The 15,024-nt window shown below is 39.3% G+C and overlaps 1 protein-coding gene across 1 annotated transcript; it reads left to right on the top strand.

Moving 5' to 3' along the window:
- The first annotated feature begins 13,244 nt into the window (after positions 1-13,244).
- On the top strand, positions 13,245-14,654 carry LOC109475333 (collectin-10-like). Its single transcript, XM_019775951.1, has 2 exons — positions 13,245-13,401; positions 14,257-14,654. The coding sequence occupies exons 1-2, from the start codon at positions 13,245-13,247 to the stop codon at positions 14,652-14,654; spliced, it is 555 nt and encodes a 184-aa protein (XP_019631510.1).
- The last annotated feature ends 370 nt before the right edge of the window (positions 14,655-15,024 follow it).

Raw genomic sequence — 15,024 nt, 5'->3', positions numbered from 1 at the left:
GGTCACACCGAACCTCCATTGGTTCCACCCCGCGTCCTGGCCCGTCAAGGTCGATAGTGTAGACGTTCTGGTTATTAAATCCACTTCTTTCTACTATATGGGCGCAGTTTGACGATGTGTTGGATGTTTCTGTTTAAGTAAATAAACAGTAAGTAGAGTCCCTTTACACCTCTTGCATATACACGGCGGTTAATTTCTAGGGTAAAGTTTTTAATTCTACGGAGGTGTATTAGGTTACTGGGGTTCCACGCGCGGCTTCCGTGGAGCCAGTCTCAACGGTAAAATATTTTTTTTAATAATAAACAGTTTCACGGGGACTCTCTTGTCCAAGTGTGATGAAATCAGCACTGCATATACCTCAAATGTTGTCGTTTTTATTACAATGCTTAAATGTGTGTGAAATCACTCTCAACGCGTCGAATGCTAATTCTAGAACAATCAACGTCAATAACCAAACAACTGATTTAAACCGACCCCAAATCATCCAGAAAGTCCAATATTTTTGCATATTACAGAACAGTATAACAAATATATACAGATATATTACTTACAAACTTAAATGTACTACTTACAAACTTAATTCACGTCTTTCTTTTATTGCAAGAAAAGGGGCTTATAATAATGCCTTGCATATTAAAATCACATGATTGACGTCAGAATACGTCATAATAATATAAAATATCGGTTATGATTAATTATTACTAGTGCATCATCCTTTAAAATTTGGTGTTCATACGATGAACCATTTTTAATTTCTGAGGGGGGTGGGTGAATGAGCCCCCCCCAACACCCCCCACCCCACCACACGAATCCCAAAAAAGCCCAGTCTAGTTAGGATTTAGTTGTTTATAATTATTTGTTTATTTATTATTTGCACATATAAAAAGTTACATAGTCAAATAATAACAATAAGAGAATATGCGGGGTAGGCCAGGAACCTAGGTGGTCTTTTTAAGGGCCTACCCCAAACAAAGGTAACTATGATACATGACAAAGCAGATTTGAATTAAACATCAAAACTAAACAATGAAATAATTGATTATTTAAACAAAACCAATACATAGAAATGATAACTGAATGGTGTAAACTAGTTTTTACATCTACGAAAAGAAATTATTACAACAAAGTCTTATACATGTAATTCAGGTCGCTGTTACAGAAATAAACTGATTAGATAATTAACATAACATTAACGATTGGGTTAGTCACCTCTAGTTCTCCATTTGACTCACCTTGTTGTCCGTTTGACTCTCCTGATTGGTTAATCACCGTGCTGATGATTTGTGCCATCAGCTCTGCTGTAATAGAGGTAGCTGCACATGTACCGCAGGTCGCGTTCTCTCTCACATCCACGCGCTGTTGGGCTGCACCGACCGTCATATTCTCCAAGCTTTCCATTCTCAAGACGATCGAATTCACCATTTCTCGCACCTCTGAGCTTTCGTTGTTGGTATTTAGGGTCGCCTCCAGTGTTTCCCATCTTTCCTGGCTCGCCTTGAACATTCTCTCAAGGGTGTTGACTCGACTCTCAAGGGCAGGTATTCGCTTTACAAGGGCAGCCAACACGCCTGTAAGAATAGAAACAATGAATTATACACAAATATATGGAAAAGGACAGAGAGTGTGTCTCTGTGTGTGCTTGTGTGTGTGTGTGTGTGTGTGTGTGTGTGTGTGTGTGTGTGTGTGTGTGTGTGTGTGTGTGTGTGTGTGTGTGTGTGTGTGTGTGTGTGTGTGTGTGTCCGTGTGCGTGTGTGTGTCTGTGTGTGTCTGTGTTTTGCGTGTGTGTGTGTGTGTCTGTGTTTTGCGTGTGTGTGTGTGTCTGTGTTTTTGTTTGTTTGTGTGTCTGTGTGTGTGTGTGTTTGTTTGTGTGTGTGTTTGTGTGTGTGTGTCTCTGTGTCTGTATGTGTGTGTTTGTGCGTGTGTTTGTGTGTGTGTTTCTCTGTGTATGCAATTCTATGTCGACAGACACAATTAATTTTTAAAAAATACAAATATAATTTTTAAGCAATAAAAATTGACAAATTTACAACAAAAATGTCTAGCAGCAAAAAAAAAAATGACCCGACATACCTTTAAAAGCCGTTATTGTCTCTCGCATGTTATTCAGGTTGTTCTCAAGTTCGAGTCCAACATTGAAGTTTCCTACACATTGGTTTTGACATAGAAACGGATCAGGACATGTCTTGGTTTTGTTCAATAGTCCAAGATGGAATTAATCAATCCTTTACTAAATCTACGATGCAAAGAATATGCTTTGCTGTTCTGTATCTGTATCGATATATCCGGTATAACCGCCCTTCGGCGTAACAAACCTGCTTCGCAGGCACGCGGCGCGGCGGCAGCTAGTTATATCACACCGAGCGACTTGTTACACTCAATCTTTGCACATGTGATTGCAGGAGTTGTTTAAAGCTTTCTAGTGATGATGCCCCAACTGTGCTTGGTGGCAACGATTTCCAGTCTACGATAGTTCTGGGGAAATACGAGTTTTTGAACACCTCTATCCTTGGTTGATAACTCTGATATTTGAAGGCATGACTGTTTCTTGTTTTTTTCTGGGCTGGTATCAGATACTTAGTGGTTGGTACGTCCACAAGTTTATAAGTCATTTTGTACATCATGCACAGTCTGGACATTCTACGTCTCTTCCAGCAACCCCTACTGTAGGTTTCTTTTCATTTTCTTTACACTAGCGCCCATTTGATAGTTATTTATACAGAATCTTGCAGCTTGGTTCTGTACCCTTTCCAGTTTTTCTTTGTCTTCCTTTGTATATGGTTCACGTTTGGCAAATAGATTATGTCCGCCTTAAACCTCCAATAAACGCCTTTTTAAACTTTCGGAGTCTCACATGCCTAATAAACCATAATATATTGTGAATAGGAAGGTTTAAGCACACTTTTGCGATGTATGCTCTAAGTTGCTTAGTTATAATAATATAATCCGCACTTAAGCAAAAATATGGCATCTCTTTCTTTATTATGCAAATTTTCACTCAATGTACATAACTGACCTCTTTTATACACAGTTATGCTATTTTACTCTGAGATACTTATAAATAATTCTAAAAATGCTAATACATTTTTTTTCAGTTGTCGATGTCATTTATTATATTCTTTTTACAAATAATCCTTGCAATTACAAATAAATCGCATATTTAGAAATTGTTTACTAGTATTTGAGTACTCTAAAAATAGTACTTTAAAATTTGCATAACGGTTCCGTTTAGGTAAAGTATTATTCATGCGTGCTTATATATCACTTAAAGTTTGAGATTACCTTCTGATTCAGGTTCAGGTGATGCAGACAACACTCCGGTCTGGTCTCTCAGAAGACAGACAAGACACGTCATCATCACCATGGTTACGGTACATTTTCCCGCCATTCTATATCAGACGAAGTGCGACGGTGACATATTGTTATTGCAACACATATATCAAAATATTTTATATTCCGCTCTTTACTTGAAATAAAGGGAGAATGAATTCATTATTGCGTATTTTCTTTGCTCCGTTTCTCTTTTTTGTAAAGTAGAATCGTCACAATTCAAATAAATTACGCAGGAATTATTTACGTATAACGTCACTTTTTTGGCCAGGGTGGCTCAAAAAGTATCTAATTCAACGTTACGACTGCTTTTATGCCAGGGCACGGTACACTAGAATTTTTCTTCTCCTTTTTTAATCTAACAAAACAATTAAACAGTACAAAAAAAAAGCTGCCGGATTAGTTACAAATTTGCAGTACGCGTACGATAGCACCACCGAACTTGTTTCTGACCTAGCTTGAGATAGATAAAAAAATAAAAAAGAATAGCAAGCAGACTCAAGATATTACAAGGCAACAAAAAGTAGCGCTACAGGTCGAAATTTCTCAGCTTATACCTAAACCGTGCGCCAATCGTGACACTCCAACCCAAATTCCTACAAGGCTCTATCTTTTAATAAAGACTGCTGCAGATACTCATTTTTTTTCAGAAAGTCAGAGACGGGAAAGCACTTCCTCGGGATACAAAAAAAAAAGAACCCATGGACATCGCCGAGAAACTCGCCTATCTACATCCCAACACAGTGAGGTCTTTGAACCTGTCAAGCCGTCATCCTCCTGCCACAGAAGAACATTCATCCCTGCTACAGTCAAGCCGTGGAACTGTCTCCCACAGGACATTGTCAACACCAGGGACCTTCCGAACTTCAAACGTAAAATTAACGCCTACCTCAGCGACACTCGTCAACGACCTGTGTAGCAAACGTTATTTCGGTACAGCTGCTAAGCTGAGGACTTGGTGACAGCATAGAAAAAAACTAAAAACTTCTGAAATCCGTATTCCTGCATCTGAGAAAACAATAACGACGCGGCGCACTTATATCCCCTTGTGCGTCTTACCCTAGCGGAGGAGTGTGCACAGTATTTTATCAAGGTCAAGAAACAAACCTAACGGTGCTCTTTTTAAGTGACAACCTGGTACAAAACTACGACGTATGTATGTTTTCCTTCCCCTTAGATATCGTAACACAAAATTAGAAATATACAATAAATGGTACTAATCCATAAGAAAGTAAATCCGTACTTAGATTTAGATACAAAAAAAAATGCAAACCTTACGGGACGGTAGAAAAGCTTGTCGATGTACCTACTCAACTTGGATGTTTGTTTGTGCTAGCTCAAAATAATTTTGTTACAAACTATTCACTATTCAAACAGCATAACAAAAGCTAATGGCGACCAAGGACGTTCTCATGTGAATGGGAAAACATTCCGATTCCCATTAACTTAGTTACTTCATCTACCATGCTTTACAACTCAAAAGAAAATGTGGGAAAACAACATAAAACTTCAATCTTAACCTGACCCACGACAATTAGGCAGCTATAAAGAACCTGCTTTTCGTGCTTTAAAAGTCATAATTGGTTCAACTAACTTTATTCTGCCTCATTTAAAAAGTTAATGGCAGTGCTCTCGAATAAAAAGAGCTTCTCTTTATAGCTAATCTATAATGATTAGAACATTTTAAGGAGCCTAGCAGCAAGTTATTTAAAGTAAAAATTCAATTAGCCAAAGTTTTTTTCGCGTAATTAATTTTGCGAACCTAATTTCATCTGAACCATTGATGATATTTAATTACATTTCAAACCAGGCAGTGTGTCTTTGGTCTGTCGTTATTCTAGCTGGAAAGAAGGATAGGTTCTTATTAAACCAAGGCAATGGCTTCTAAAGCTGCGATTCCTTCTGCCCCCGAACTCAGTACAGGTTATTGTTTGTTAGTTTAAAGCTAAGATCAGGTCGGGTGGCGTAGTGGTAGATAATTCGACTGTGAACCGGGAGACCCGGGTTCTAACCCGAGTCGTACCCGGGACATGTTTAGGCATGTCTGGACATGCGCCCCGACGTTGTGCTCTTGGGTAAGGCACTTTACACGACTTTCCTCACTCCACCCAGGTGTGAATGGGTACCTAACTTCGGTTGGGGAAAGTCGTATTGAGGTCACCTTGTGGCGCCGAATGGCAGCCGCACAGACCCGTGCGACAGGTCCACAAAAATTGTGGAGAAAATATATGTGTTATCATGTCTATTACTTGTTTGTTGTGAGTTGTATTGATTATTATGTGATACCCTGCATCAATTCAGCTATCAAAGGCTGCGACTGCACGGGTACTGTTTGGACAATAAAAACAATTTAAAAAAAAGCTTTTGTTAGCGTTTCGACGTTAAACATTGGACAGTTCAAAGCTGGTGCCAACAAATGGGCCGCCTTTTGAGGCCTACATACATTATGCCAAAAAACAGTTACTCAAGCAACTGGATATGATTTTGAAAATTTGCCGACCTAGTGCCAACGGCTACTCCTCAGCTATTTTCCACCACCTACAACACAACCAGGGTCACCCTTTCAAACTCGAGTCCACGGATGTCTTAGACCGCGAAACACGCTGGTGGGAACGGGGCGTTAAAGAGGCAATATATGAAAGGGAACAGGGAAGGAGGGCTACGGGTCGATTTTTCCGGCACTTGGGATTTGGCACTCCCAGCCCCGAGGACAGACAACACTTAAGCTCCTGTCCTGTATAACAGGAGCTTTCAGACTAATTTGCATCATCTTGTCTTGACTTGTCTGACTTTTGTTCCTTTTTCGACTTCCAAAAATTTGTCTTCACTTTATTTGCATATCAATCAACAGGTTGTGTATATAAACCTGCTTTCCCCTCTGGTCTCTCAGTCACTGACGAAAGCTAGTGGATACTAGCTGAAACGTCTGACGTTTTCAAAATCATATCCAGTTGCTTGAGTAACTGTTTTTTGGCATATCGTATTACCTGGATGTCTAACCTTCATCGACCTACATACATTATTCTACATTTTCGGGAACTTTTTATCATATAAAAACAACTAAATTTTATAGAGTAATTGCACGAGAAAACCAGGCAAGCCATGCAGAGGTCGGAAGATGGGGGTCGGCCAAATCGGCTTACACTTTGTATGTGAGATAGGTATGGTGAACTATCAACAGCCATTTAAATAAAACCATCCAGCTATTTTTCGTTACGGATTTCTGGGACCCCCCTCTGAGACCGTGAAAAATAAAAATAAAACTCTTGGCTGAAAATTACTGAAATTACAATGGATACCATGGTAATTCTGATAATAATGAAAACATGATTTTTTTTTGTGAAGTAGCATGGGTCCTCTATTTTTAGTTAGAAGCCTTATATTCATGAGGTTACTTGTTTTAGCCTTTTTTTACCTGCGCAAATTCCCCTCCCTCCCTCACACACACACACACACACACACACACACACACACACACACACACACACACACACACTCTCTCTCTCTCTCTCTCTCTCTCTCTCTCTCTCTCTCTCTCTCTCTCTCTCTCTCTCTCTCTCTCTCTTTCTCTCTCTTTATGAACTTGTGGTCACCACATAATAGGGCTCTAAATCTATTCAAGATAACATTGTTTTGTCCAGGGGCTCTTATACTACATGTGTCTGCACACTTCATACTGAACAACTATCGGCAGAACCACCCGTCCTGGTCCGTCAGGGTCGATGATGTAGAGTTTCCGGTTATTTCAAAATCCACTTCTTTCTGCTACTTTAGTGCAGTTGGACAATATATTGGATGTACCTGTTTGAGAAAAATAACATTTAGAAATACCACGTCATTTTCATCACTCCCTTTGCACAGTAGACTAGTAAAATTAGCCCAGATAAAGATGACAGACGGCCATCGAAACGTCGTCTTATATGAAACAAATAGTTGTTAATTAAGGAACTTCACTATTCAATCATTCCTCAACCTGATGAAAGTATTTACAAACATATACCCGTATTTAATATAATTCGGGATGTCTTTTATTCTTGGTGGGTTTGTAAGTTTAGACACGGATTCACCAGTTTCCCATTCCCAGAATGCAATGCGACAATCTGACAACAAATAGAGAATGAAGTTTAAGTGTTCTTTTCAACATGGAACATGTGGTTTGTAACGTTACAGCATCAGTTTAGCGTTACCACTATAACACAAACCACATATTCCATTAATTCCCTATTTGCTATTTCTTATCGAACGTAATCGCGGCCCGGGTATGATATAAATGCACGTACAAGCTGCGTAAGACTGGACTGTAACCGAGAATAAACTCTACTATTTACGAGTGCATTGGGTTCTCTAGTATATTCGCTACAATTTTTCAATCTATTAAGTCAATTAGTAGGCTGTAACACCACGCCCTTACTATATAAAAGGTAATGAGGTGCATGATGTGCTTAAAGCTAAATCAAATCATCCGCAGACTGACAAATAATACGATAGGCGAAAAAAGATAGGCATGGTTTTTTTTAAAATACAATACCAGCAAAGGTATGTGAAAACCAAAAGGAGCCTATATTGAACAACCTAGTGTCTTTTAATACGTCTACTTTTACCTCCGCATCAATGGTGTTATCAGGTTGTTTTGTAAACACATGGATATCTCCATTGCACATAACTCAACGATAACTAACATGATGCTATGTTGATATAAATTCTTTTAATCTACAATTATTTTGTTGTTTTCCTTTTACAGCAAAGCACATTTAAAGGGCTTTATTTTTGTGTATCAATCATACGTATTTGTAATATTTTCAACTGATTTCCTCCAATGTGCTCATGTATAAGTTTACGTAGGCAATAAAGCATGTTGTTTCAGCAAAGGTAGATAAAAAGACAACGGCAGATCTGATTGAAAGTTTACAAAATTGTCTCAACTGTGCGGCATTGACATCAGAGCCTCACGCGAAATCCTTCCCTTTTTGATCTAATCTTTTCTAGGGAAATTAAAAAAAAAATACTTTAGATCTTACGCTAAGCTTGTAAAGCCGGTGTGTTACTCCCACACACGGTTATACTTCCTGAAATACAGACTAATTTACAGTCGACAAACAACTCGCCTCGAGCTCGAGAAAGACGTATTTCTTTGCTGTCCTCTTGCCTGACAAGTGGCATCATGTCTGATGGAAAACAACAGCAGAGAGGTGGAGAAAAAGGTACGTTTTTTCTTTAGTTTTCTAGGTTTCTTTCCTGTCTACGTTTGCCTCAGAAACGATTCAAGCTTCGGTCACAACCCACCGTACGTGCTTCTGCGTGCTGTCTACATGCAAAAACGTGGGCAAACGTACGGCATCCGTGCGTGGTGAGTACCGCTTTTGTATGGAATCGTACGGATTTGGGAGCACGCAGGCACGCCGTAGAACTTCAAGTGCATGTAAAACTTTTTCTGCGTGCGGTCTGCGGATTCACCACCCGTGCGTGCGAGTACGGGAGACGCGCGTGCCCCGTACGTATACGTGCCGTACGGAAGAAGTACGTGTGAGTACGGCTTCCTTACGGTAAAGTTGCAATCGCACAGAGATCGTACGTTGTAAGCACGTACAACTCACTTACCACTTGCGCAACGTACGATGGACTCCAGGAAGAATAGTATGGAGTTGACTTCCATACTAATGGAGATCTAAATAAACAAATACACAAACAAACGATGCACGCAACCGCTCACGGCCAGACGTGGCGTGCAGGCCACACTTTTACACCTTGCGCAACCGTGCGTCGACACCACTCCTTCCCCACGTTTTCAAAAAAAAAAACCTAGCAGACATAGCCTCCAAAAAACGTACGGACAAAAAGCACGCACGGCGGGTTGTGACCGAGGCTTTACTAATACATTGTTTGATATATTTTTAAAATGTATACCTGTGGCTTTTAAGTGCCAAAAAATTGTTTATCGTTTTCGAGTAAGGAAAAAAAGAAAAAAATGATTTGAAGATACATTCTGTTACATTGTGGTCTAGAAACAAAAATAAATGTTAGGTAATTATATAACGAACAGAGTTGGAAATGACAACGTCCTGATTTTGAAACATCCAAGCGATTAATCAGTATGTAATGCAAACTAAAGTACTACAGTGCAATAAGAAGAAAATGTGTTAATTAAACTTTTTAGTTTTATTTTTTTTACCTTGGTAATATGTGCTGCCATGTAAAGTTTTGATCAATCTTATGGAATGTTATATCTGGTCATATTGATCTAATATGATTAGGTGTATCTCATATGGACATTAACAAGGACATTCTGTATATAATGTCCTTGACATTAACGACACTAGCACGCAATATTGACACAAAATATTATATCAATATCTTGTATTTATTTATCAATATCTTGTATTTATCTATATAAATGTTCTTACATTACAATTTAAAAGGGTAATAGACTCTATGCAAAAATCTTTATTTTTTATTTAACCCTATCTAGACTGGGGGGGGGGGCTAAAAGTGCTCGCGCCAACTTTGATGTCACATAGCGTCTGAACGGCTAAAGCTAAAACTGCCAAACTTGCTGACTTTTCCTGAAATATTGTTGGCAACAAATCTGTATCGATGGAATAAAATTGTGATTTTTGGTGTTGCCATGGCAACGGGTTTCTGACAGGCATATTTTGCTAAATTTAATAATTTTCATTTCAACAACAGAATTTCATTGTGTTTGTGTTGACAGTTTTGGTATAAACTACAAAAATGTAAACAACATGGCTGACAGCTGTGTTTCCAGATCTTAAACATACTTGTGAGATGTCATATTTTGTTTCCTCCACTTGAATGGCACTTAGTCGCAATGGGGTAGGTTTAATTCCACTTACCTTTTTAAAAATGACCAGAATATTAGATCCTTATATTGTCCAAATATTGTAGCTGCAATAATTCATTTTTAAATTATTGAACAGGCTTGTAAAACATTATTTCTGATATTGTTGGTCGCCAGGCTGCATAGATATGGATCAGTCTCAGACTGACTGGACGCACATTGCCGACATTACCGCGACCACACCCAACTGTCTTTATGTTGCTGGAGTAGGTAAGTCATGATTACCTCCATGAAAAATGGAGGTATTGTTTTTGGCATGTGTGTGGGTGTGTGTGTTCGCACATTTGTAGTCAGCATGACTTCAGAATGCCTTTATGGATTGTGATGATATTTAGTATGCTGGTAGGTCTTAGGAAGCCGAAGGTCAAGGTTAGATATGGGCCTCCTGGTGGCTGATCTTGGTACTGCAGCAGAACCTTTGTGTTTTGAGGGAAACAGATGTGCCGCTTTAATGCAAAACACGTGTGGTCAGGCATCGCGCCTTCCCAGGTTTGATTGATGAGGTCCCTATGGAATAGGCTACATGTACTGAGTTGACAGCCTGGCCTATTTCAGGGCAAAAACCAGTGTTATTTTTATTATGTACTGTAGTGTAGTGTACTTTGTAATTAATAAACACATTTACAAAAACTCACATTTTTCATGGAGGTTTGATATCTCCAAATTCTTGTTTTGCATAGGTCATGTAGATTTGATTGTATGGACACCATCTAGGAACTCAGAAACGGATGCGAGCGTGTAATTTTTGAAATTTTACTTTGGCAAAAAGTTGCCTTCAGTACAAAACGTACGTGGAAGGTTAAACAAAAGACTAAACATTGTATGGCGAATTAAAAAAAAATCCGTTTGCTTTCGAATTGATTTTGATATTCGACGACATTTTTATCTTCTTTAATTTTGTTTGCAATTGGTTGCATATATTTTCTCATTTTCTAAAAAATGTCTTCGGGGAAAACGGACAAAAGTTCATGCGCGCGCGAATGTCACCCATATAATAAAATCAACAGCCTTATTGTAATAAGAACCCCATGTTGCATTTAGAACCGTGTTTTAGCCAGAACCCATTGGGGTATCCAGAACCATACCTGTGGAAAAATCTACGTTGTTGAATACGTGGCAGATAACTAGCTATAGGTAATCACGATTACTGATTAAATACCTAGTCCCCTACGACGTCCTACAAAGGTCTGTAAAATAAAAGGGAGTGTTTGTACTAGTTTTACTTTGAACAACACAACGTTTCATCTTTTAATATGTCTACATTCAATGCCATGACACCTACGCATTGATAACAAACAGTTGGTATCAGGTGTCTTCAAGGACGAAAATCATGGATATCTTACGTGTCCAAACCTTGAGGATTACTTACGTTAGAACATGTTGCTGAAGGATAGGCATTCAAGTAATAAGTTACGCACTAAAAGTTACTCAATACAAGCAACTATGATTTTCGAAACGGTCAGAACTTTAGGTAGCATTGACTACAATAAGTCAATAAAAATGAATTTTTTATTTGCCTTTACTTATTTTCATACCAATCAATTGTTCTTGCTTTAAGTTATTAACTTGCTTTATTGAGGAATTAATTCTCCAGTGTCACTGACGAAAGGTAGTCAATACAAACTGAATGGTCTTATTGTTTCCAAAATCATGTACAGTGGCTTACAACTGGTTTTTGACCTAGCGCTAGTATAGATCCTGTAAATTCTTTGAATCTACATGCATGTTGTTATTGGTTGTTGTAGTCTCTTGGAGTTAGCAATGGAGATGCGTGTTGTTTTATAGGTTTAAGCGGAAGTAATGAAGCGTACGGTGCAATCGGTACCAAGACTAAGAAGACAAAATGCTGCAAAATACGCAAAACGTTGTGGAAAGCCGTCGGCCTTGTGATTGAAGTGGCCATTTTGATACTCTTGGCATATGTTACAGGTGAGAATTTAGTGTGTTGGTGCTTGCTACTAGTTTTTTTTGGCTATTTCAAGTAGTATGTACCAGGGTGTTACACTTAGGCCAATTTTTCAAGTGACATAATTTTTCCACTTTCAGCATAGAAAATTGTACTGCAAGTTATGCCCTACCTGATGCCTTTTAAAATCTTGAAAAGCGATGTGCGGTTTAAAAATTGTGGTCCTTCAAACTTGATTGTATTATTTTAGCTTTGTCACTATACGGACACAACAGGGCACTACAGCTCACAAGGCACATAACAATAATCCTATACAATACTAAAAAATGGCTTTTGTCGTATTCCAACTATCTTGAAATGTTTCAGGATATTGAGCTATATGTACCCATGGAATGTATACTCCAACTAATGAGCCATTTTGTACGCAAGCAACTAAAAGCCACCTGGTATTTCAACCCAAATTTCAAGCAACAAAAAGGCACATATTTTGTGTTACATATGGATATACCCTGTATAATATGATATGTGGCTAGTCCTATCACAATTGCGGAGGAGGGGGGGGGTCATGGAGATATTTTGCCAAAAGTTTCAAGAATGTATTTTTGATAACATACAATACATATTGTAAACGGCACTCTAGAAAAGACAATTTTCCAAATTATTTTCTACTTTTCAGCAGAACATATCAAAAGCCAGTCTTAAGATTGTATATGCAATATCTTGAATGGAATATTTCTCGAATTTCTACATCTTTAAATATCGCGTTCACTTGCTTTTACTCTTTTTTTCAACTTGTAGCTGAAGTGACATATCTCTCGGAGAAGGTGTCAAAGCTTTCAGAGAAAATGGATGGTCAACCTGGGTCTATTGAACCTATGAAAGAAGGGGGGTCTGTAAGGATGTCTGCAAAAGTTGGATTAAATGCTTCAGCTCTGCCATCAGGAGAAAAGGAAAATGTGACGATGGATAGCCTCGCTGGGTTGAATGGGTTTAATGGGTCTCTTGGAGAAAATGGCTCTGTGGCAGTGGATTGCAAGGCTGGGTTAGTTGGGTCTACTGCATCTCCTGACAAAAATATTTCTATGGGAATAAATGGCCAGGCTGGGTTACATGGGTCTACTGAGTCTGCTACAGAAAATTGCTCTGTGGGAATAGATGGCCAGGCTGGGTTACCTGGGTCTACTGAGTCTGCTACAGAAAATTGCTCTGTGGGAATGGGTGACCAGGCTGGGTTACATGGGTCTACTGAGTCTGCTACAGAAAATTGCTCTGTGGGAATGGGTGACCAGGCTGGGTTACATGGGTCTACTGAGTCTGCTAAAGAAAATTGCTCTGTGGGAATAGATGGCCAGGCTGGGTTACCTGGGTCTACTGAGTCTGCTACAGAAAATTGCTCTGTGGGAATGGGTGACCAGGCTGGGTTACCTGCAGAAAATACCCCAGGCGAAATGAAGGGTCAGGCTGGGTTACCTGGGTCTACTAGACCTTGTGGGACCTCAGGACAAAAGGGATCCATGGGGATAGGTGGTGGTGCAGGGGTAACTGCATCTGGACCAACGGGAGGAAATGGACCAACGGGATCGGTTCAGCCTTTCAAGCATTTCAAAACATCTGACCGACATGGCTCAAACAAAGGTAAGCCATTTAATGTCCTTATCTTGCAAAGCTGTCAGCGTGCCTTTTGTATGTAATTGTATTTGATAAGACATTTTGAATCAAATATGTGCTTACTTAGCTAGTTGACTGATCTTTGTTTTTGTGGGTAAGAGCCGTTTTATTAAAATCTCATGCTTACATAATTTCATTTCACAATAAATCAGTCGCCCGAATCCTTCTTATAACTACTAGAGTTTTGATTACATTTTCTACCCTACACCTTAAGAAATGTGTGGACGTTTTGTTTTTGTATATTTGTCTTCTTGTTGGTGTGTCGGTAGTCCAATCAGTACTGTAGAGTCAAAGGGAGAGAGGGATAAATTGTTAGACAAAGAGGAGTGATTGGCAATAACTAGCAATGTTAACAATATATAGTACAATGCCTGTGTCATAATTCCGTTGTTAAAATTGTGCCTTGAATGAACGTTAATACTTCTACTACAGTATGTCCTTACGTGTTAGTACTTGAACACAGAATCATTAATAAGTTAGAATGCTCTTCTTTTAACAGGCTATCCAAAAGCCGGCTACGTTAGATTTAACGGAGCTCGCTACAAAAGCTTTACTGAAAGAAAGACACGTGGTGAGGCTGTACAGGCTTGTGCAGCAGACGGGGGAACTCTTGCCATGCCGAAGAACAGCCCGACCAATACTTTCCTCGCTAACCTAGCAAAGGTTGTAAAGAGTCGCTGGATTGGTCTGACTGACGCCAACAAGGACGGCCATTGGGTGTTTGAAGACGGCCAAACCCTGGAGTCATCCGGGTATGCCAACTGGCGCCCCGGTGAGCCGAAGCCGCCCAACCCCCGCGGCGGCTGCGCTGGATTTTGGTCCCGTGGATCCTCCTGGAGTGAGCAAGACTGCAACTTCCGCAGGGGATTCATCTGCCAGCTAAGTGAAGGTGTTTAAAATGTTCTTTACGATCATTGCTGGTAAAATGACATCGTGAACAGTACTAAAACCTGTTTAAAGTTAAAACTTTTAGTCCAACACAAGAAAATTTTCTCACCTAGAGCTTTCGACCAGTCACTCTGGTCTTCCTCAGAGAATTTTCTTGTGTTGGACTAAAAGTTTTAACTTTAACATGTACATGTAACTACCAACACAGATGAACATTCATGATAGTACTAAAACCTATTGTATCTAGCGAACCAGCGGTGGTTTTAATGAGCCACAGGTGATTTTTGTTTGTAATTTATGTAAATTTACTGCGTTGGGCATTATACTTTACTTGAACAAATTAAGCCTTCTGACATCTTAGTACACCAAACCACCAGCA

The sequence above is a fragment of the Branchiostoma belcheri genome, unplaced genomic scaffold (assembly GCF_001625305.1).
Source record: "Branchiostoma belcheri isolate BF01 breed outbred unplaced genomic scaffold, Haploidv18h27 scaffold103, whole genome shotgun sequence".
NCBI classification, from domain to species: Eukaryota; Metazoa; Chordata; class Leptocardii; order Amphioxiformes; family Branchiostomatidae; genus Branchiostoma; species Branchiostoma belcheri.
Note: the sequence above shows the minus strand (reverse complement) of the source record. Positions and strands in the feature narration are given on the sequence as shown.